The sequence below is a fragment of the Scyliorhinus canicula genome, chromosome 29, assembly GCF_902713615.1.
Source record: "Scyliorhinus canicula chromosome 29, sScyCan1.1, whole genome shotgun sequence".
Lineage (NCBI taxonomy): Eukaryota > Metazoa > Chordata > Chondrichthyes > Carcharhiniformes > Scyliorhinidae > Scyliorhinus > Scyliorhinus canicula.
The window spans coordinates 9,578,506-9,601,406 of record NC_052174.1 but is presented as its reverse complement, the minus strand read 5'-3'; the positions used below and the strand labels follow the sequence as shown (position 1 = coordinate 9,601,406).

The window sequence follows — 22,901 nt, the reverse complement described above, 5'->3', positions numbered from 1 at the left end:
GAGAACAACAAAGTCAGGAACAACGACAGTGCCAACACCAAAGACGGAAACGACAAAAACAGCACCAAGACCGGCAACGAGAACAACAAAGTCAGGAACAACGACAGTGCCAACACCAAAGACGGAAACGACAAAAACAGCGACAAGTACGGCAACGAAAACAACAAAAACAAGAACGACAGAAACAACAGCAATGAAACAACGACTTGTACACAATGGAACTACTTGGCACATGACGGACAATGCCACAGCGCATGGCAAAACGATGACAAGACTACAAACATGTCATGGGATGACGACGAATCGCATAAACACACGTCTGCTCCAGAACGAGCAAGCACACCAGCATCCAAGGCGGATGAGACAATAAATCAACACCACAAGCACAGAAAAAAAAAAAAAAAAATGTCCATGCCAGTCAACATCAGTGATGTGACCATGCAGACACCTCGGGATGACGCATTGGGTACTTAAGATAACAAGGAACACCAACAACATTCACAGCGGACTTGCAATATCAATATCACCACGTCATCAACAACAAAAAGAAAAAAAAAAGCTCTGAACAAATTCATCAAGTTTGGACTCATAAATGTTTTAATTAAGATTGGACATATAAATACATTGGCTTTGTTAACTAAGGCAATAGCATCATCACTTGTATAGATACGCATATCATAAGTTACTGTTTTGTATAAAATTTCTTTAATGATGTACAGAAACTATGTAATGAGAAAAAGGGGGATGTGGTGATCGTAGATTGACCAGATACAAAACAACAGAGCAAACACGAGCGGGAGAGCTATAAATACACTGGGACAGGATGTACAATTTTCTTTAACGATGTTCAGAAAATATGTTAAGAGAAAAAGGGGGATGTGGTGATCACAAGTTAACCAGATGCAACACAACTGAGCGACCACTAGAGGGAGCACGGGAGAGCCATATAAATAGATCAGGACAGGAAGTGAAAAACACTCTTCACAGCAGGCGGGCTGGTAAGCAGGACACGGCAAGCAAAGCTGGTAGTTAGCACTGGAAGGTAGTTCTAGGTCGAGCTCTGGAAACTGAACGAACCCACAATAAAGCATCTTCTCCACATTTGAGACTGCGAGCTTTATTAAGACACGAGGAACAACACAGGCCCGAGGGAGGGCAGATTTAAAATAAGAATGAGGAGGAATCACTTCGCTCAAAGGGCGGTGAATCGATGCAATTCTCGACCCCCAGAGTGTGATGGACACCGGGACACTAAACACATTGAAGGAGGAGACAGATAGGTTTTTAATTAGTCACAGTTTGGAGGGTCATGGCGAGCGGGCTGAAAGGTGGAGATGACGCCGCAACGAGATCGGCCATGATGGTACTGAATGGCGGAGCGGGCTCGAGGGGCTGAATGGCCCGCTCCGGCTCCTGGTTCTCCTGAGCTTCGGCAGTAACTTGTCTCTCCCCATTCTCCGCAGCCCTCCGCTGCCCAGTCAACAGCCACTACCGGACCTGCGTCTCGGCCTGCCCGGCCAGGTGCCTCGACCTCCGACCTCAGCCCTGCGACGGGCCCTGTCTGGAGGGCTGTCAGTGCGACGACGGGTACGTCCAGAGCGGGGACTGGTGCGTGCGTGAAGATCAGTGCGGCTGCACCTACGAGGACGTTTACCACCAGGTACAACCCGGGCCCCGCGACCCCCCGGGCTTTTCGCGCGATGACTCGGGCCCCCCCACCCCCTCAACCACCCCCGTGCAGGCTTCGGGCCTACTCCCCTGAGGGAAGCCGAACTTCAGGCCCAGAAAGCCAGGCTTCAGGCCCAGAAAGAAACTCGTGAGCCCGCCAGCTGCCTTCCGAAGGGCGGGTCTGAAAGGACGGAGTGACAGGCCATTCCGCCGCAGAGTGCATCACAACTCGGTCCGGCCCTTCCGCTAACTTGGAGGGGAACCGGTTGGCGTTCCTGCTTCCGGGAGTCTCTTCCCGCAAGTGGCAATTGATGCCGGGCCAATGGTCAATTTTAAATCTGAGGCTGACAGATTTTCCGACCTCCGTTGGTCTGGCGGGAGGCCGGTCAAAGGTCGCGGACCAGCCATGATCTGATTGGATGGAGAAACAGGCTTGAGGGGCTGAGTGGCCTCCTTGCGCTCCAAAGTTCCCTCAGAGGTCCCAGCCGCCACTTTGACGTTGAACCATGATTCCCCCGCTCCCTGGGCCTTGTTTGCACACGGGGTTTAGACACCTTTGGCCCAGAAAGGATTCATTCACACCTTTTCTCTCTTTCCCAATCCCGCTCTAACAGCCCGGCGCCGAGTTCTTTGGGCCCGGTTGCTCGCTGAGGTGCAGGTGCCATGGCAACAACAGCACGGCCTGCGAAGCCTGGACGTGCGGCGAGAAGGAATACTGTGGCCTCGTTAACGGCGACTACAGCTGCCACCCAACTGGTAAGAGAGGCGCCAGAGCGGACAGCATGGGTGGCGTCAGGCGGGAAGCATGTCGCTGGGGCGGTGCCTTGTGGGGTGGTGGGGGGGGGGGGAGAGAAAGAGAGGGAGAGACAGGAGAGAGAGAGGGGGTAGGAAAAGCGAGGGGAGAGAGGGGGGGGGGGGGAGTGGGTGATGTCATAATATCCACTCATGAATGAATGAAAAAATGAAAAATCACTTATTGTCATGAGTAGACTTCAATGAAGTTACTGTGAAAAGCCCCTAGTCGCCACATTCGGGGAGGCTGTTACGGGAATTGAACCGTGCTGCTGGCCTGCTTGGTCAGCTTTCAAAGCCAGCGATTTAGCCCAGTGTGCTAAACAGCCCCATGGACATAATGAGATGCAGACAGGCAGTGATTGACACACAGGATAACCAATGAACACACACGACACAGACCAACCAATCACCAGGCAGGATACCACCACTATAAAGCCCACAGGGCATTGTGGCTCTCTCTCTCTCTCTCACAGGACATGACCAGGGAGATAGTCGCAGTGCACAGGCCAATGAACATCATCACCATGTGGTAGTGAGCTAGTCTGGTCAAGCCAGTAGGAGGTTATCAGTTAGGTTAATAGAGTGTCAACCCACAGCAGATTATGTACAGCAATCAACAGGTTCAATAAAACAGTGTTGGACCATCTCCTGTGTCCGAAGCCTGTTTCTCGTTTAACTGCATCCAGTTGCAGTCAATGTTAGACCAACACAGGTGAGAGAGGGAGAAACAAAGAGAGAGGGGTGGAGAGAGAGAAAGGGGAGAGGGGAGAGAAAGTAAGATGGGGAAGAGGAAGGGGGTGGTGAGAGAGAGAGACAGAAAGAGAGAGTCAGAGGGACAGAGGGAGAGACAGAGGGAGAGAGAGAGAGACAGCGGGAGGGAGAGAGAGACAGAGGGAGAGAGAGAGAGACAGAGGGAGATAGAGACACAGAGAGAGAGAGATAGAGACAGAGGGAGAGAGAGAGAGACAGAGGGAGAGAGAGAGACAGAGGGAGGGAGAAAGTCAGAGGGAGAGAGACAGAGAGAGTCAGAGGGAGAGAGAGAGACAGAGAGAGAGAGAGAGAGTCAGAGGGAGAGAGAAACAGAGAGAGAGAGACAGAGAGAGAGAGAGAGAAACAGAGAGAGAGAGACGGAGAGAGAGTCAGAGGGAGAGAGAAACTGAGAGAGAGAGACAGAGAGAGAGAGAGAGAGAGAGAAACAGAGAGAGAGAGACGGAGAGAGAGACAGAGAGAGAGAAACAGAGAGAGAAACAAAGAGAGAGACAGAGAGAGAAACAGAGAGAGAGACAGAGAGAGAGAGGTGGAGAGAGAGACAGAGAGAGAAACAGAGAGAGAGACAGAGAGAGAGAGAAACAGAGAGACAGAGAGACAGAGAGAGAAACAGAGAGAGAGAAGGAGAAACAGAGAGAGAGAGAGACAGAGAGAGACAGAGAGAGAGAGACAGAGAGAGACAGAGAGAGAGAGAGAGAGGGAGAGAGAGAGACAGAGAGAGAGAGACAGAGAGAGAGACAGAGACAGAGGGAGAGAAAGAGAGACAGAGGGACAGAGACAGAGAGCGAGCGAGAGAGAGTCAGAGGGAGAGAGACAGAGAGAGAGACAGAGAGAGAGAGACAGAGAGAGAGAGACAGAGAGAGAGAGAGACAGAGAGAGAGAGAGAGAGACAGACAGAGAGAGACAGAGACAGAGAGAGAGAGAGAGAGAGAGACAGAGAGAGAGAGACAGAGAGAGAGAGACAGAGAGAGAGAGACAGAGAGAGAGAGACAGAGAGAGAGAGAGAGAGACAGACAGAGAGAGACAGAGAGAGAGACAGAGAGAGAGTGAGAGACAGGGACAGAGAGAGGGGGTGAGGGGGTGAGGGGAGGAGGCCAGGGAAAAACCTTTGACAAACTGACCAAAGGAGAGGAACGAAAGAAATGCCTCCCGTTGTCATGGATACCACGCTTGTCGGTAACGAGACCCTGGTGTAGGGAACCCCCCCCCCCCCCCCACCCCCCCGGCCTGGCACCCTTACTCGTGCCTCCTGGCTGTGGGTCAGCGTGCTCTGCCCTCGCCTGGGCCTGCGCACGTGGGCACTCTCATGGAGGTAGCACGGAGGCCGAGGCAAGGCGACGGCCCAGCATCAGCAACCTGCATTTCTGTAGCGCCTGTCCTGGGCGGAAGACATCCCAAGGTGCTTTGCCACCTGATGAAGTGCACTGAGGAGTGTTGCCTCAAGGAGCGTCTTAGGGAGGAGGGAGAGGGAGTGGAGGGATGGTGGGGAGTGGAGGGGGAGGTGGATGGGGAGTGGACGGTGGAGTGGAGGGGGAGGTGGGGAGCGAGTGGAAGGGGAGGGAGTGGAGGGATGGTGGGGAGTGGAGGGGGTGGTGGACGGGGAGGGGAGGGGGAGGTGGGGGAAGGGGGTGGAGGGGGAGGTGGGGGGAGGAGTGGAGGGGAGGTGGGGGGGTGTGGAGGGGGAGGTGGATGGGGGAGTGGACGGTGGAGTGGAGGGGGAGGTGGGGAGCGAGTGGAAGGGGAGGGAGTGGAGGGATGGTGGGGAGTGGAGGGGGTGGTGGACGGGGGAGGGGAGGGGGAGGAGTGGGGGGGGAGTGGAGGCGGAGGTGGGGGGAGGGGGTGGAGGGGGAGGTGGGTGGGGAGTGGAGAGGGAGGTGGGGGGAGGGGGAGATGGGTGGGGAGTGGAGGGGGAGGTGGGGGGAGGGGGTTGGGTGTGGGAAGCGACCCTGAATCCCAGAAGCAACCACGTGTGAGGAAAGCTCCATTTAGATGTGGGAGTTAGTCCATTAGACAATCAGCAGCCCTGTTAATCGCGCCCCCTCGATAGATGGGGTAGGGATTGATCCAACCTATCAGGCACGTACTGCCACGTTTACATTTCGCATGACGTCCGCCATCTTGGAGAGGCTCAACATTTGGCATCTTAAAGTCAGGCTCCCACTGATTTAAATTTAATGGCGGCAGGGTGAGTTAGCACTGTTGCCTCACAGAGCCAGGGTCCCGGGTTCGATTCCCGGCTGGGTCTCGGTCTGTGCGGAGTCTGCACGTCCTCCCCGTGTGTGTGCGTGGGTTTCCTCCGGGTGCTCCGGTTTCCTCCCACAGTCCAAAGCTGTGCAGGTTAGGGTGGATTGGCCGTGCTAAATTGCCCCTTAGTGTCCAAAAGTTGTGCAGGTTAGGGGATAGGGCAGGGGAGTGGGCCGGGGTAGGGTTATCTTTCAGAGGGTTGGTGCAGACTCGATGGGCCGAATGGCGATTCTGCTGCACTGTCGGGATTCTATGACTCGAGGTGGATCTTCCAAGAGACGGGAGAGAAAGATTACATTGAGGTCACTAACATTTTCCTTTATTCCCCCCACCCCCGACCCGTCCCTTCTCCCTTCCCTCCCCTTCCTCCCTTCCCTCCCCTTCCTCCCTTCCCTCCCCCCGACGCTCCCCTTCTCCCTTTCCCCCCCCTTCCTCCATTCCCTCCCCTTTCTCCCTTCCCTCCCCCCGACCCTCCCCTTCTCCCTTCCCTCCCCTTCCTCCCTTCCCTCCCCTTCCTCCCTTCCCTCTCGCCCAGGTTCCGGCTCCTGTCACATCTCTGGTGACCCGCACTACAACACCTTTGATGGAAGATCCTTCTCGTTCATGGGCACCTGTACTTACACCTTGGCCAGGTCGTGTGAGAATCGGACAGGTATGAAGCAATCCACCGACCTTTCGCCTTTGACCCCCTCAGGTGCTGACAGTCGCTGATTGGCCACCTGTTGAGAATGTAAGAAATAGGAAGAGGAGGCCATTCGCCGCCCCCCCCCCCCCCCCACCCCCCCCCCACCCCCCACCCCCCCCCCCCCCCCCCCCCCCCCCCCCCCCCGGCCCAGCCAGGGGGAAAGCACCCCTTCTGTCGAGCCCTGAAAGAGTTTTGCATTTGTACACGAGATCACCTCTCGTTCTTCGAAACGCCAGAGAGCCCGGCCTATTTAATCATTTTCCCATCGGATAATCCCACCGTCTCGGGAATCAGTCTGGTGAACGTCCATTGCCCCCCCCCCCCCCCCCCCCCCCACTCCAACCTCGGTGCCACGTGTATCTTTCCCTCGGTAACGAGACTGCACAGTCCCCCAGGTTTGGTCTCACCAGCTACGAGACGCTCCTGCACTCCAATCCTCCTGGAATAAAGGCCAACATCCCATTTGCCTCCCGCTTGGCTGCAGTTGGGTGTTGACTGCGACCCTGTGTTCCTGCGTCGTTGTGACTTTTCCATGTCCTCCAGGGCCGTGGTTCAGCGTCGAAGGGAAGAATGAGTATCGGGGTCAGCAGGGAGTCTCCTATCTGAAGAAGGTTTACGTCAATACGCAGGGGACATCCATCACCCTGATGAAGAGCAGGAGGACATTGGTCAGTGAATGCGCGTTGGAGACCCGTGTTCACCCCGAGCCTAAACATAGAGGATATTATAGAGGGGGCTTTACTCTGTATCTAACCCCGTGCTGTACCTGTCCTGGGAGTGTTTGATGGGGACAGTGTAGAGGGAGCTTTACTCTGTATCTAACCCCGTGCTGTACCTGTCCTGGGAGTCTTTGATGGGGACAGTGTAGAGGGAGCTTTACTCTGTATCTAACCCCGTGCTGTACCTGTCCTGGGAGTGTTTGATGGGGACAGTGTAGAGGGAGCTTTACTCTATATCTAACCCCGTGCTGTACCTGTCCTGGGAGTGTTTGATGGGGGACAGTGTAGAGGGAGCTTTACTCTGTATCTAACCCCGTGCTGTATCTGTCCTGGGAGTGTTTGATGGGGACAGTGTAGATGGAGCTTTACTCTGTATCTAACCCCGTGGTGTACCTGTCCTGGGAGTGTTTGATGGGGACAGTGTAGAGGGAGCTTTACTCTGTATCTAACCCCGTGCTGTACCTGTCCTGGGAGTGTTTGATGGGGACAGTGTAGAGGGAGCTTTACTCTGTATCTAACCCCGTGCTGTACCTGTCCTGGTAGTGTTTGATGGGGACAGTGTAGAGGGAGCTTTACTCTGTATCTAACCCCGTGCGATACCTGTCCTGGGAGTGTTTGATGGGGACAGTGTAGAGGGAGCTTTACTCTGTATCTAACCCCGTGCTGTACCTGTCCTGGGAGTGTTTGATGGGGACAGTGTAGAGGGAGCTTTACTCTGTATCTAACCCCGTGCTGTACCTGTCCTGGGAGTGTTTGATGGGGACAGTGTAGAGGGAGCTTTACTCTGTATCTAACCCCGTGCTGTACCTGTCCTGGGAGTGTTTGATGGGGACAGTGTAGAGGGAGCTTTACTCTGTATCTTAACCCCGTGCTGTACCTGTCCTGGGAGTGTTTGATGGGGACAGTGTAGAGGGAGCTTTACTCTGTATCTAACCCCGTGCTGTACCTGTCCTGGGAGTGTTCGATGGGGACAGTGTAGAGGGAGCTTTACTCTGTATCTAACCCCGTGCTGTACATGTCCTGGGAGTGTTTGTTGGGGACAGTGTGGAGGACACTGATCTACACGAGCTCCTGATCGAACAACATTGCAATGTGGAAATTCTCACGTGTTCTCATGTTCCTCGATGGTCACTCTCTCCCCCTGTAGGTGAATGGCCGCCGAGTGCGTCTCCCATTCCGGGCCAGCCGCGGGATTGTGATATCCCAGAGTGGGCAGTACGTGGCGATGCGGACGGACTTTGGCTTGTCCCTTCGCTGGGATGGGAACCAATACTTGGAGATCCTCGTTCCAAGGTCTGTGCTTTGCTAATTTATTGTGAATTATGTTTATTGGTTTGCGTTTGGCAATTTGGAGAATTGGGCGTCGGGGGGGGGGGAGATCGGTATCGGCGGCAATCGCGACGCTCCGGTGAGGTCCACGTTCCGCACTGTCCCGGGGAGGGAAATAAACGCAAATGGGTCTCAATGAGTTGGCCGGGCTCCCGGTTTTCCGGCCTCCCGGGAATCTCCGGTTCCCCAGGCCGGGAATCACCTGGGCGAGGATCAGGCGTGGGTTTCACCAGCGAGGCCCTGACGTGATGGACCTCACGATGGGCCAATCACCACGAGGTCCATCTCGCCCGGGGGCCATGCTGGGAGAGACCATCTCAGCCCCCCCCCCCCCACCCCCAACAATGCACTGCCTGCCCACCCCCTCCTCTCGCCCATACTGCCCCCTTGCCCCTTCCACAGGGACCCCCGTAATAGAGGGACCCCCTCAGGGACGCCTGTAATGGGAGACCCCCCCCCCAGGGATTCCTGTCATGCCTCCCCCCAGAGACCCTTGTAATTGAGCCACCCCAGGGTCTCTTGTAATTGGGGAACGCCCCCCCCCCCCCCCGCCCCGGGTCTCCTGCAATAGGGGGACCCCCACAGGAACCCCTGTATTAAGGATATTACAGTATTACAGGGGCTGGTTTAGCACACTGGGCTAAATCGCTGGTTTTGAAAGCAGACCAAGGCAGGCCAGCAGCACGGCTCAATTCCCATACCAGCCTGCCCCGAACAGGCGCCGGAATGTGGCGACTAGGGGCTTTTCACAGTCACCTCATTTGAAGCCTACTCGTGACAATAAGCAAGTTTCATTTCATTTCATTTTCATCCCCCACAGTGACTCCTGTAATAGGGGACCCCCCCCCCCAGGGTATCCTGATAAGGGAACCCCCTCACAGTGTAATAGAGGAACCCCCCCCCCCTAGGAACCCCTGTAATAGCGGGACCCCCCCCAGAGGGGTCCCTGCCTAAAGGAACTCCCTCCACAGAACTGCCCCCCCCCCAGAAAAGGGGGGGACTGGAAGCTGGAGAGCCGTTCAGACAGGGGTGATGGGAAGCGTTATTGCTGTCATACTGACCTTGCACCTCCGTACGTCCATTTCTAGAACAGCTGTGACCTGTGTCTGGATCCCACAAGTCCAGTAGCTGCAGGCCATCCATCGCCTTCCAGCAGTGGTCTGTGATTGACAGCGTCTGCACACCGCCTGCAGTTTCCATCCATTCATACCCCTTCACACTTCTGTGGCGTCAGTGGTGAAACCCCAATGTTTGTAAACGTTGACCACATCAAAGAGAGGTAAGTGCATTCCAAGCACTAAGTGCATTCCAATCAGCCAAGACTGTGATATTACTGCACTTACCCCTCTTTGATGTGGTCAAGGAGGAGCATTGGAATAGTCAACTAAAAGTGGCAAGGTCGCTGTTCATAAAGCGGGCAAGGGGCATAAACAGTTGGGTCTTCAGCGGGCGAACGGTTTCTTGTTTCAGACACTCCAAATGCCGATAGCCCTCTTACTCTCCCATCCATCCCTCTCTCTCTCTCTCTGTGTTCCAGCTCCTACTTCAATATGATGTGCGGACTGTGTGGTGACTTTGATGGAAATCCGGACAATGACAATATCAAGCCGGATGGTACGGTGGCGGGAAGCGTGGGCGATCTGGGCAACAGCTGGAAAACGCCAGACGACGAGGACCAGCGGTAAGGAGGGAGTCACGCTGAGTTAGGTTGGAAGAAAATCCTTCGCACGCAGACCGGGCAGGCAACTGGGAGACGTTTGATAATTCGCTGCCCCTGTATTATCGATGAAATATTAATCTTAAAAGCCCAGCATGCAATGGTAACACACTTTGACCCCCATATCCAAAATCAACCGCCTGTGGCTTTAAGGAAGGACCTCTGAAGGTGGCTTCTCCAGCGCCTGTTCGCACCACAAGGCCTCAGAAGCTACGAAGGTTCGGAAACACGCAAGCCTCCTTCAATTATTGGGCTTCTTTCTGGTGAATGCAACTCCTTCTGAAGGCTGCTGGCCTTCTCAATATTTATTTTGGGATGTGGCACAGAAGGAGGGGCCAACGAGGCCTGTGGTGGCCCTTTCAAAAGGCGATCCAGTGATCCGTTCCCTTGCTCTTTCCCCGTCTCCCAGCAACGTGATTCCCCTTCGGTTAGGGCTGACACAGTGGTTGGCACTGCTGCCTTACGGCACCGGGGTCCCGGGTTCGATTCCAGCCTCGGGTGTCTGTGCGGAGTCTGCACGGCCCCCCCCCCCCCGTGTGTGCGTGGGTTTCCTCCGGGTGCTCCGGTTTCCTCCCATCGTCCAAAGACGTGCGGGTTAGGGTGGATTGGCCGTGATAAATTGCCCCTTAGTGTCCAAAGGTTAGGTGGGGTCACGGGGATACGGCCAGGAAATGGGCGGGTGGGTTGCTCTTTCAGAGGGTCGGTACAGACTCGATGGGCCGAATGGCCTCCTTCTACACTGTAGGGATACAATGATTCAATTATTTATCTAATTCTCTTTTGAAAGCTTCAATTAGACCTGTATCCATTAGCCTATCATGACCCTTATATAGGGCGGCACGCTAGCACAGTGGTTAGCACTGTTGCTTCACAGCTCCAGGGTCCCGGGTTCGACTCCCGGCTTGGGTCACTGTCTGTGCGGAGTCTGCACGTTCTCCCCCGTGTCTGCGTGGGTTTCCTCCGGGTGCTCCCGTTCCCTCCCACAAGTCCCGAAGGGGACATCGGTGAACACGGGGGTTTTTACAGAAATCGGTCATTGTCGTCACGGCCACCATTACCTCACATTCCGGATTTTATTTTATGACTGATATTAAATCTCACCAGCTGCCGTGGTGGGATTCGAACCTTTGCAACCACGATTAAATCAACTCTGTCCCCGTGAGGGCCTAGTCTCTGTTTATGGGAAACGTCATGGAAACGATATTCTAGATGCTGGCCACCATCTTCCCTGTGACCCCCTAGGGGCAGCCGCCATCTTCCTCATGACCCCGAGGGCCGATGCCACCTTCCCTGTGACCCCCTAGGGACAGCCGCCATCTTCCTCATGACCCCGAGGGCCGATGCCACCTTCCCTGTGAGCCCCCAGAAGGAAAGTTCAGTAAAACTGGGAAATAAGAATACTGGTTCAAACTGATTTTTCCAATTGCACCCTCGGGGTCATTGGCTTCTACCCTGTGACCCCCTAAGGGGCATCGGCATCTTCCCTGTGAACCCTAGGGGGTCATCAGCATCTTCCCTGTGACCCGGGGTCACCGGCAACTTCCCGATGACCCCTAGGGGTCTTCCCCATCTTCCCTGATGTTGGCATCTTCCCTGTGACCCCTAGGGGTCAACACCAAATTCCCTGTGACCACAAGGGGTCTTCCCCATCTTCCCTGGGATTGTCACCATCTTTCCTGTGACTGCTAGGGGTCGTCACCAACTTCCCTGTGACCCCGAGGGGTCTTTGCCATCTTCCCTGTCATTGCCATCTTCCCTGTGACCCCTAGGGGTCGCTGCCATCTTCCCTGTGACCCCGAGGGGTCTTCGCCATCTTTCCTGTCATCGCCATCTTCCCTGTCATTGCCATCTTCCCTGTGACCCCTAGGGGTCGCCGCCATCTTCCCATTGGCCACCTGGCGGGGGTCATCTCAGGCGAATTGTCGGGCCAGAAATCGCCCACAACCATTTTTCAATAAAGACGCAAATTCTCACCCTTTGCTTTATCCTCAGTTGCAAACCCCATATCCCGGAGGAACATCCTTGTGAGAAAGAGCTGTACGACAAAGTGACCGGCGTAGACAAGTGTGGACGTATCACTGACCAAGAGGGGTCCTTCCGGTAAGAATCCAGCATTTCTGTAGCGCCTCTCGTGCAGTAAGACTTCACAAAGTGCCTGAAGAAGAACGTAATGAGAGAAAAATTGAGACTGGTATTACCTCAGTTCCAGCAAAGAGGTAGGTTTGAAAGAGGTTATTAAAGGCGGAGCAAGAGGCAGAGACAGAGTTGGAATTCCGAAGCTCAGGTCTCGGACGGCTGACAACGCGACGGCCGTTGGTGAGGCGATGGAAGTCGGACATGGACGCGAGGCTAGATTTGGAGGAACGGATAGACTCCGGAGAGACGCGGAGCTGGGGAACGACCGCCCAGATTCCCGAAGGCGATTTGGCCAGGGGGGCGAGAATTTTAAGATCAAGATGTCACCTAACCAGCAACCGATGTGTAGGTCAGCGAGTCCAGGGAGCTGAGGGCAAACAGTTAAAAACAGGGGACAGACTTTTGGATGAGCGAAGCGGTGAGGAGAATGGGAAGAGCAGCCAGGTGCATTGTGGGAAGAGTCAGGTCTGGAGCCATTCTCAGCACTGCCTTGTTTCCCTGGGCGGGATTCTCTAATAATGAGGCGATGTCCCCACACCGGCGTGAAAATCGGCATCAACGCCCCCCCCCCCCCCCCCAAAAGTGAGGAATTCTTTCCTTCCTACGGGGCTAGGTTGGCACCGGAGCGACCCCTGCAGCTCCAGCCAGTGCGGAACGGTCCGCGCATGCGCGGAACGGCCGGTGTATCTCCGTGCATGCGCGCGGGGGGGTTCCCTTCTCCGCGCCGGGCCCCCGGGCAATATGGCGGAGCCCCACAGGAGCCGCGCCCGGAGTAAAGTAGGCCCCCCACGGAACCAGCCCCGCCCGCCGATCGGTAGGCCCCAATCGCGGGTCAGGCCACCGTGCCCCCCGCCACCCCACCCCCCCCCCCCCCTCCAGGACGGCCCCCGCACACTCACCTTCCAGGTCCTGCCGTGACGATGGTGAGTAATCCACGTCGGCAGGACTCGGCCAAACTCGTTGGTGACACGGCCCATCGGGGCCCAGAGAATCGCCGGGGGTGGGGGGGGGGGGGGGGGGGGCGCTGTCAACGGCCCTCTGGCGGCGATCACACCTTTGATATCTCCAGGACAACCCAATGCACTCGACAGCCACTTGAATCCTTCGTGGCGCAGTGACCATTGACATATAGGAAAGACGGACGCCATCTTGGATACGACTGTCCTATAAATAGCACGCGATAATGGCCAGATTATCTGTTTGCGTGGCGTTGACTGAGGGATGAATGTTGGCCAAGCTCTCCGTGCAGACCTCGCCTTTGAAACAGATGGGGACCTTTCATGGTCCTTTGAAGGAGCGGACAGAAGCTTGGCGTAAAACCTGACCTGAAAGACGCTGCAACACTCCCTCGGTGCTGTGCCCAGAGCGTTGGCCTGGGTGGGGGGGGGGGGGGGGGGGGTTCTGTACTCCAGACACAACTCCTGAACTCCTGATTCGGGGGGGAGAGAGGACCGATTGGGCCAGAGCAGATACTTGGGAAACATGTCAAAAGGCGCCAGTGCAAAAATAAAAATTGAACAGAACCAAGAGGGGTGAGCGATCAGGAAACATTTTAATTCCTGTGGATAAGAGGAGGTTGAGGGATGACCTGTTGGGGGTCTTGAAAATTATAAAAGGGTGTTTGATAGGTGTAATGCTGGACTTTCAGAGACTACATTCGTGAACAAAAAGGGATTTATTTGGACTATAAGAGCAGAATTTGGCCATTCGGCCAATCGAGTCTGCTCCGCCATTCAATAATGTTTCTCATCCCCATTCTCCTGCCCGTAACCCCTGATCCCCTTATTGATCAAAAACCCATCTATCTCTGTCTTAAAGACACTCAGTGATTTGGCCTCCACGGCCTTCTGCGGCAAAGAGTCCCACAGATTCACCACCCTCTGGCTGAAGAAATTCCTCCTCCATCTCTGCTTTAAAGGATCGGCCCTTCAGTCCGAGGCTGTGTCCTCTGGTTCCGGTCTCTCCGACCTGTGGAAAGATCCTCTCCACGTCCACTCTATCCCGGCCTTTCAGTGTCCCGAAGATCGATCTTCACTTCCTGGAGACACCTGTGCCAAACCCAAGCGGGTGGGAAACTTGGCGGGGTGCAGGCCCAAGCCAGGGTCCATCAATGTAAGACCATCGCCCGTAAACGCAGTGCAGATTTCAGGAGAAACCACTTGAGCCAGAGGCAGGGGAGGATGTGGAACTCGCTCCCACAGGGAATGGCTGAGGTGATTAGTGTTGATGTATTTAAGGTGGGAGGTTGTGTGGGGGGGGGGGGGAATTGGATTATGAGCGTAAATCTCTGATGGTGCCGCCTCCCCTCCCCGCATTATTCCGCAGGGACTGCGTTAAGATCGTGGACCCCGTGCCCTATTTCAACAACTGCGTCTTTGACATGTGCCAGTACCAAGGGCTTGAGAAGACGTTGTGTGACCAACTCCAGGCCTATACAGATGCCTGCCTGATGGCCAGGGTCACTGTCCATGAATGGAGGACAGCAGACTTCTGTCGTGAGTCATTGTGTACCTTGAAATGTTCAGACCAAAGCAGATGTTATTTGCTAAAAAAAATAAACCGAGGGCGATCTGTCTTAAAAAAATTAAAAGATTTATTAATAAGAAAAAAAACCTCAAACACACTAGATTAAAGCTACACTGTTAAAAGAGTTTTAAATAACTCCACTCCCTCCCCAATAAAAACCCACTTGGTCAAACACACGGGTAAACTACTTGGCAACTATTCCAATATCGATGTTTAACAAGAAAATCCAATAATACTATCCGAAAGCCGTCATTTTAAGATCGGTATACCACATGACTTCTCAAACTATTCAACTCTTGCTGTGGAATTCCAAGTAAAAAAGAACATAGAACATACAGTGCAGAAGGAGGCCATTCGGCCCATCGAGTCTGCACCAACCCACTTAAGCCTTCACTTCCACCCTATCCCCGTAACCCAGTAACCCCTCCTAACCTTTTTGAACACGAAGGGCAATTTATCACAGCCAATCCACCCTAACCTGCACGTCTTTGGGCTGTGGGAGGAAACCGGAGCACCCGGAGGAAACCCACGCAGACACAGGGGGAGAGCGTGCAGACTCCGCACAGACACCGACAGGGGATCGACCCTGGGACCCTGGCGCTGTGAAGCAACAGTGCTACCCACTGTGCTACCGTGCTGCCCTAAAGACTTTCCTGGCAGCAGAGTGGCGCAGTAGGTTAGCACTGCTGCCTCACGGCGCCGAGGTCCCGGATTCGATCCCGGCTCCGGGTCACTGTCCGTGTGGAGTTTGCACGTTCTCCCCGTGTCTGCGTTGGTCTCACCCCCACAACCCAAAGGATGTGCAGGGTAGGTGGATTGGCCACTTTAAAATTGCATATTAATTGGAGAAAAAAAATTGGGAGCTCTAAATTTTTTTCTGTAAAGACTTTTCTGTTCTGGCTGTTTCAGATTTCACGCTGCCTCCCCCTCAGGACTTATTCGCCCACACAACCACCACAAATCAACATCTCATATCATCGCCAATCCCGTTGTCCTCAGCACCTCCTTGAAGTCAAATTTTCTGGAATCCAAAAATCTTTCTTGTTTTACTATTGCCTCCATCCTGAGGTCAAATACAATTTAATGACCTCCCCTTGTTTGCTTATATAACATTTATAAGCTATGAAAGTCCCTTAAATTCCCCGTTGAAAGTTAGCAGCTGAAAGGCTAAGTTCCTCCCTATCTCCTAATGCAAATCTTTCAAAGCCAAACTTGTGCATGCACTTCACCTTAGCGTCACGTAACAAATGCAAATATCTGACACCTTTAACCCATTCATCGCTCAGACAAGCCCCCTTTAATAACATCCCCAGCTTAATGAGATCATACCACCATAACCCACCCAAAACAATTCAATTTTCAGAGAATTCATCTGTACAGTACACGCAATAAAAGGTATTAGTGCACATCAGGCACCGGGGAGTGTCCAGTCCAGTAAACACGGACCCTCCTCTCCACACCTATACACAGTCCAGTAAACACGGACCCTCCACTCCACACCAATACACAGTCCAGTAAACACTGGCCTTCCACTCCACACCAGTACACAGTCCAGTAAACACTGACCCTCCACTCCACACCAATACACAGTCCAGTAAACACGGACCCTCCTCTTCACACCTATACACAGTCCAGTAAACACTGACCCTCCGCTCCACACCAATACACAGTCCAGTAAACATGGACCCTCCTCTCCACACCTATACACAGTCCAATAAACACAAACTCTCCTCTCCGTACCAATACACAGTCCGGTAAACACTGGCCCTCCACTCCACACCAATACACAGTCCAGTAAACACTGACCCTCTGCTCCACACCAATACACAGTCCAGTAAACACTGACCCTCCACTCCACACCAATACACAGTCCAGTAAACACGGACCCTCCTCTCCACACCTATACACAGTCCAGTAAACACTGACACTCCACTCCACACCAATACACAGTCCAGTAAACACGGACCCTTCTCTCCACACCTATACACAGTCCAGTAAACACTGACCCTCCACTCCACACCAATACACAGTCCAGTAAACACGGACCCTCCTCTCCACACCAATACACAGTCCCTAAACACTGACCATCCTCTCCACACCTATACACAGTTCAATAAACACGGACCCTCCTCCCTGTACCTATACACAATTTAATAAACACTGACCCTCCTCTCCATACCAATACACAGTCCAGTAAACACTGGCCCTCCACTCCACACCAATACACAGTCCAGTAAACACTGGCCTCCGCTCCACACCAGTACATAGTCCAATAAACACTGGCCCTTCGCTCCACACCAATACACAGTCCAGTAAACACAGACCCTCCACTCCACACCAATACACAGTCCAGTAAACACAGACCCTCCACTCCACACCAATACATAGTCCAGTAAACACTGACCCTCTTCTCCACACCTATACACAGTCCAATAAACACGGACCCTCGTCTCCACACCTATACACAGTCCAATAAACACGGACCCTCCTCTCCACACCTATACACAGTCCAATAAACACGGACCCTCCACCCTGTACCTATACACAGTCCAATAAACACTGACTCTCCTCCCCAGTAAACACAGACACTGCGCTCCACACAGAACCCGGGTTGCACGCTACATCAATGTCTGCCAGCTAAATGCGGTCAGTGGAGGATAGACCCATTCACTAACAGCGCTGCGGGCTCTCTGCGCGATTGACAGGGAGTTACACAGTGACCAGGGATAGCAGCGCTAACCGTGCCCTTCTCTCCTCTCCCCCCCCCCCCAGCTCTCAGCTGTCCGACCAACAGCCACTACACCCTGTGTGCGAAAGGCTGCCCTGCGGCCTGCAATGACCACGTCTACCCAACCCTGTGCTCGGAGCGCTGCGTCGAAGGCTGCGAATGTGATGCCGGATTCATACAGAGTGACGGGCAGTGCGTCTCACTTACCCACTGTGGATGCACGGACGCTGAGGGCAATTACTGGCTGGTAAGTCATCACTTCTCCGGCAACAGGCTGTGGTCTGGGGGTCAGAGGGCCACTCCGCAGGTAGTTAGAACCATTATCGAATCTCCAGATTCTGAACTGTTCCACATCTGTCCCCTCTCTCTCTCAGGGAGATATCTGTACACTGACTGGTGTCTCTCAGTCCCCTCTCTCTCTCAAGGAGATAGCTGTAAACTGACTGGTGTCTCTCAGTCCCCTCTCTCTCTCAGGGAGATATCTGTACACTGACTGGTGTCTCTCAGTCCCCTCTCTCTCTCTCAGGGAGATATCTGTACACTGACTGGTGTCTCTCAGTCCCCTCTCTCTCATCTGTACACTGACTGGTGTCTCTCAGTCCCCTCTCTCTCTCAGGGAGATATCTGTACACTGACTGGTGTCTCTCAGTCCCCTCTCTCTCTCAGGGAGATATCTGTACACTGACTGGTGTCTCTCAGTCCCCTCTCTCTCTCAGGGAGATATCTGTACACTGACTGGTGTCTCTCAGTCCCCTCTCTCTCTCAGGGAGATATCTATATACTGACTGGTGTCTCTCAGTCCCCTCTCTATCTCAGGGAGATATCTGTACACTGACTGGTGTCTCTCAGTCCCCTCTCTCTCTCTCAGGGATATATCTATACACTGACTGGTGTCTCTCAGTCCCCTCTCTCTCAGGGAGATATCTGTACACTGACTGGTGTCTCTCAGTCCCCCCTCTCTCTCAGGGAGATATCTGTACACTGACTGGTGTCTCTCAGTCCCCTCTCAATCAGGGAGATATCTGTACACTGACTGGTGTCTCTCAGTCCCCTCTCTCTCTCAGGGAGATATCTGTACACTGACTGCTGTCTCTCAGTCCCCTCTCTCTCTCAGGGAGAAGTCTGTACACTGACTGGTGTCTCTCAGTCCTCTCTCTCTCAGGGAGATATCTATACACTGACTGGTGTCTCTCAGTCCCCCCTCTCTCAGGGAGATATCTGTACACTGACTGGTGTCTCTCAGTCCCCTCTCTCTCAAGGAGATATCTGTACACTGACTGATGTCTCTCAGTCCCCTCTCTCTCTCAGGGAGATATCTGTACACTGACTGGTGTCTCTCAGTCCCCTCTCTCTCAGGGAGATATCTGTACACTGACTGGTGTCTCTCAGTCCCCACTCTCTCAGCGAGATATCTGTACACTGACTGGTGTCTCTCAGCCCCCCCCCCCCCTCTCTCAGGGAGATATCTGTACACTGACTGGTGTCTCTCAGTCCCCTCGCTTTCAGGGAGATATCTGTACACTGACTGGTGTCTCTCAGTCCCCTCTCTCTCTCAGGGAGATATCTGTACACTGACTGGTGTCTCTCAGTCCCCTCTCTCTCGGGGAGATATCTGTACACTGACTGGTGTCTCTCAGTCCCCCCTTCTCTCTCAGGGAGATATCTGTACATTGACTGGTGTCTCTCAGTCCCCTCTCTCTCTCAGGGTGATATCTGTACACTGACTGGTGTCTCTCAGTCCCCTCTCTCTCTCAGGGAGATATCTGTACACTGACTGTTGTCTCTCAGTCCCCTCTCTCTCTCAGGGAGATATCTGTACACTGACTGGTGTCTCTCAGTCCCCTCTCTCTCTCTCAGGGAGATATCTGTACACTGACTGGTGTCTCTCAGTCCCCTCTCACTCTCAGGGAGATATCTGTACACTGACTGGTGTCTCTCAGTCCCCTCTCTCTCTCAGGGAGATACCTGTACACTGACTGGTGTCTCTCAGTCCCCTCTCTCTCTCAGGGAGGAATCTGTACACTGACTGGTGTCTCTCAGTCCCCTCTCACTCTCAGGGAGATATCTGTACACTGACTGGTGTCTCTCAGTCCCCTCTCTCTCTCAGGGAGATATCTGTACACTGACTGGTGTCTCTCAGTCCCCCCTCTCTCTCAGGGAGATATCTGTACACTGACTGGTGTCTCTCAGTCCCCTCTCTCAGGGAGATATCTGTACACTGACTGGTGTCTCTCAGTGCCCTCTCTCTCGGGGAGATACCTTTACACTGACTGGTGTCTCTCAGTGCCCTCTCTCTCGGGGAGATATCTGTACACTGACTGGTGTCTCTCAGTCCCCTCTCTCTCAGGGTGATATCTGCACACTGACTGGTGTCTCTCAGTCCCCTCTCTCTCTCAGGGAGATATCTGTACACTGACTGTTGTCTCTCAGTCCCCTCTCTCTCTCAGGGAGATATCTGTACACTGACTGGTGTCTCTCAGCCCCCTCTCTCTCTCATGGGGATATCTGTACACTGACTGGGATCTCAGTCCCTCTCTCAGGGAGATATCTGTGCACTGACTGGTGTCTCTCAGTCCCCTCTCTCTCTCAGGGAGATATCTGTACACTGACTGGTGTCTCTCAGTCCCTCTCTCTCTCAGGGAGATATCTGTACACTGACTGGTGTCTCTCAGTCCCCTCTCTCTCTCAGGGAGATATCTGTACACTGACTGGTGTCTCTCAGTCCCCTCACTCTCTCAGGGAGATATCTGTACACTGACTGGTGTCTCTCAGTCCCTCTCTCTCTCAGGGAGATATCTGTACACTGACTGGTGTCTCTCAGTCCCCTCTCTCTCTCAAGGAGATAGCTGTAAACTGACTGGTGTCTCTCAGTCCCCTCTCTCTCTCAGGGAGATATCTGTACACTGACAGGCGTCTCTCAGTCCTCTCTCTCTCTCAGGGAGATATCTGTACACTGACTGGTGTCTCTCAGTCCCCTCTCTATCTCTCAGGGAGATATCTGTACACTGACTGGTGTCTCTCAGTCCCCTCTCTCTCTCAGGGAGATATCTGTACACTGACTGGTGTCTCTCAGTCCCCTCTCTCTCTCAGGGAGATATCTGTACACTGACTGGTGTCTCTCAGTCCCCTCACTCTCTCAGGGAGATATCTGTACACTGACTGGTGTCTCTCAGTCCCCTCTCTCAGGGAGATATCTGTACACTGACTGGTGTCTCTCAGTCCCCTCTCTCAGGGAGATATCTGTACACTGACTGGTGTCTCTCAGTCCCCTCTCTCAGGGAGATATCTGTACACTGACTGGTGTCTCTCAGTCCCCTCTCTCAGGGAGATATCTGTACACTGACTGGTGTCTCTCAGTCCCCTCTCTTTCTCAGGGAGATATCTGTACACTGACTGGTGTCTCTCAGTCCCCTCTCTCTCTCAGGGAGATATCTGTACACTGACTGGTGTCTCTCAGTCCCCTCTCTCTCTCAGGGAGATATCTGTACACTGACTGGTGTCTCTCAGTCCCCTCACTCTCTCAGGGAGATATCTGTACACTGACTGGTGTCTCTCAGTCCCCTCTCTCAGGGAGATATCTGTACACTGACTGGTGTCTCTCAGTCCCCTCTCTCAGGGAGATATCTGTACACTGACTGCTGTCTCTCAGTCCCCTCTCTCAGGGAGATATCTGTACACTGACTGGTGTCTCTCAGTCCCCTCTCTCAGGGAGATATCTGTGCACTGACTGGTGTCTCTCAGTCCCCTCTCTCTCTCAGGGAGATATCTGTACACTGACTGGTGTCTCTCAGTCCCCTCTCTCTCTCAGGGAGATATCTGTGCTCAGAGCTATGAGCCTTCCCCGAGGTGGTGCGTGGCACCGTGTAAATGGAGTCTTTTGTTTTCCCTCCAGCCTGGTGAGGCCTGGTTCAAAGGGGGCTGCAGCCAACGCTGCCTGTGCCACGGAGCGGACATCATCACCTGTGGGAGCGCCGAGTGCAAACACACGGAGACCTGCGGCCTGCAGGAGGGAGTGTACGGCTGTCACCCCCTGGGTAAGGCCCGGCCTCACTAAACACAACCCACACACACTCACTCACACTCTCTCACACTCACACACTAACCCACACACTAACCCACACACACTCACACACACACTCACACACACTCACACACACACACTAACCCACACACACTCACACACTCTCTCACACTCTCTCACACACACACACTAACCCACACACACTCTCACACTCTCACACTCTCTCACACACACACTCACTCACACTCTCTCACACTCTCTCACACACACACACTAACCCACACACACTCACACACTCTCACACTCTCTCACACACACACACACTCACACACTCTCACACTCTCTCACACACTCACACACTCACACACTAACCCACACACACTCACACACTCTCACACACACTCACACACTCACACACTCTCTCACACTCACACACACACACACTAACCCACACACACTCTCACACTCTTACACACACACACACACACACTAACCCACACACACTCACACACTCTCACACTCTCTCACACACACACACACTCACACACTCTCACACTCACACACTCTCTCACACACTCACACACTCTCACACTCTCTCACACACTCACACACTCACACACACACTCACACACGCTCTCACACACACTCTCACACACTCACACACTCTCACACTCTCTCACACACACACACACTAACCCACACACACTCACACACTCTCACACTCTCTCACACACACACACACTTACACACTCACACACTCTCACACTCCCACACACACACACACTAACCCACACACACACACTCACACACTAACCCACACACACACTCACACACACACTCACACACTCACTCACACTCACACACACTAACCCACACACACACACACACACTCACTCACACACAGACACACTTACTCACACACACTCACACTCACACTCACACTCACTCACACACTAACCCACACACACACTCACACACTAACCCACACACTCACACACACACACTCACACTCACAAACACACTCACACACACACACACATTCACACACACTCACGCTGAATCACACACACACACACTCACACGCTGAATCACACACTCACACACACACTCACACTCTCACACACACACACTCAGACACACACACACTCTGACACACACACACTCTGACACACACACTCTGACACACACTCTCACACACACTCACACACACTCTCACTCACACACATTCACACTCACACACACTCACACGCTGATTCACACACACACACACGCTCACACTCTCACACACTCACACACACACACTCTGACACACAGGCACTCACACACACACACACTGACACACACACAGAAACACATACACCCACACACTCTCACACACATGTGCACACAGTGACACACACACACACTGACACACTCACAGACACACACACACTCTCTCACACACATACTCACATAGTGACACACACACCCACACACACACTCACACACACACTCACGCTCACCCACACTCTCACACTCACACAAACCCGCACACTGTCACGCGCCACACACACACACTGAGACAC

The 22,901-nt window shown here is 53.6% G+C and overlaps 1 protein-coding gene across 1 annotated transcript in view; it reads left to right on the top strand.

The window, feature by feature from the left end:
- LOC119958304 (zonadhesin-like) overlaps nucleotides 1–22,901 on the top strand; it is a 192,364-nt gene that overhangs the window by 145,628 nt on the left and 23,835 nt on the right. The window contains exons 64-73 of the mRNA XM_038786740.1: nucleotides 1,464–1,660; nucleotides 2,283–2,424; nucleotides 6,011–6,127; nucleotides 6,704–6,828; nucleotides 8,027–8,172; nucleotides 9,746–9,889; nucleotides 11,918–12,025; nucleotides 14,387–14,556; nucleotides 17,360–17,562; nucleotides 21,208–21,349. Of these exons, the coding sequence (XP_038642668.1) occupies nucleotides 1,464–1,660; nucleotides 2,283–2,424; nucleotides 6,011–6,127; nucleotides 6,704–6,828; nucleotides 8,027–8,172; nucleotides 9,746–9,889; nucleotides 11,918–12,025; nucleotides 14,387–14,556; nucleotides 17,360–17,562; nucleotides 21,208–21,349 (1,494 nt within the window). The remainder of the gene's footprint in view (nucleotides 1–1,463; nucleotides 1,661–2,282; nucleotides 2,425–6,010; nucleotides 6,128–6,703; nucleotides 6,829–8,026; nucleotides 8,173–9,745; nucleotides 9,890–11,917; nucleotides 12,026–14,386; nucleotides 14,557–17,359; nucleotides 17,563–21,207; nucleotides 21,350–22,901) is intronic.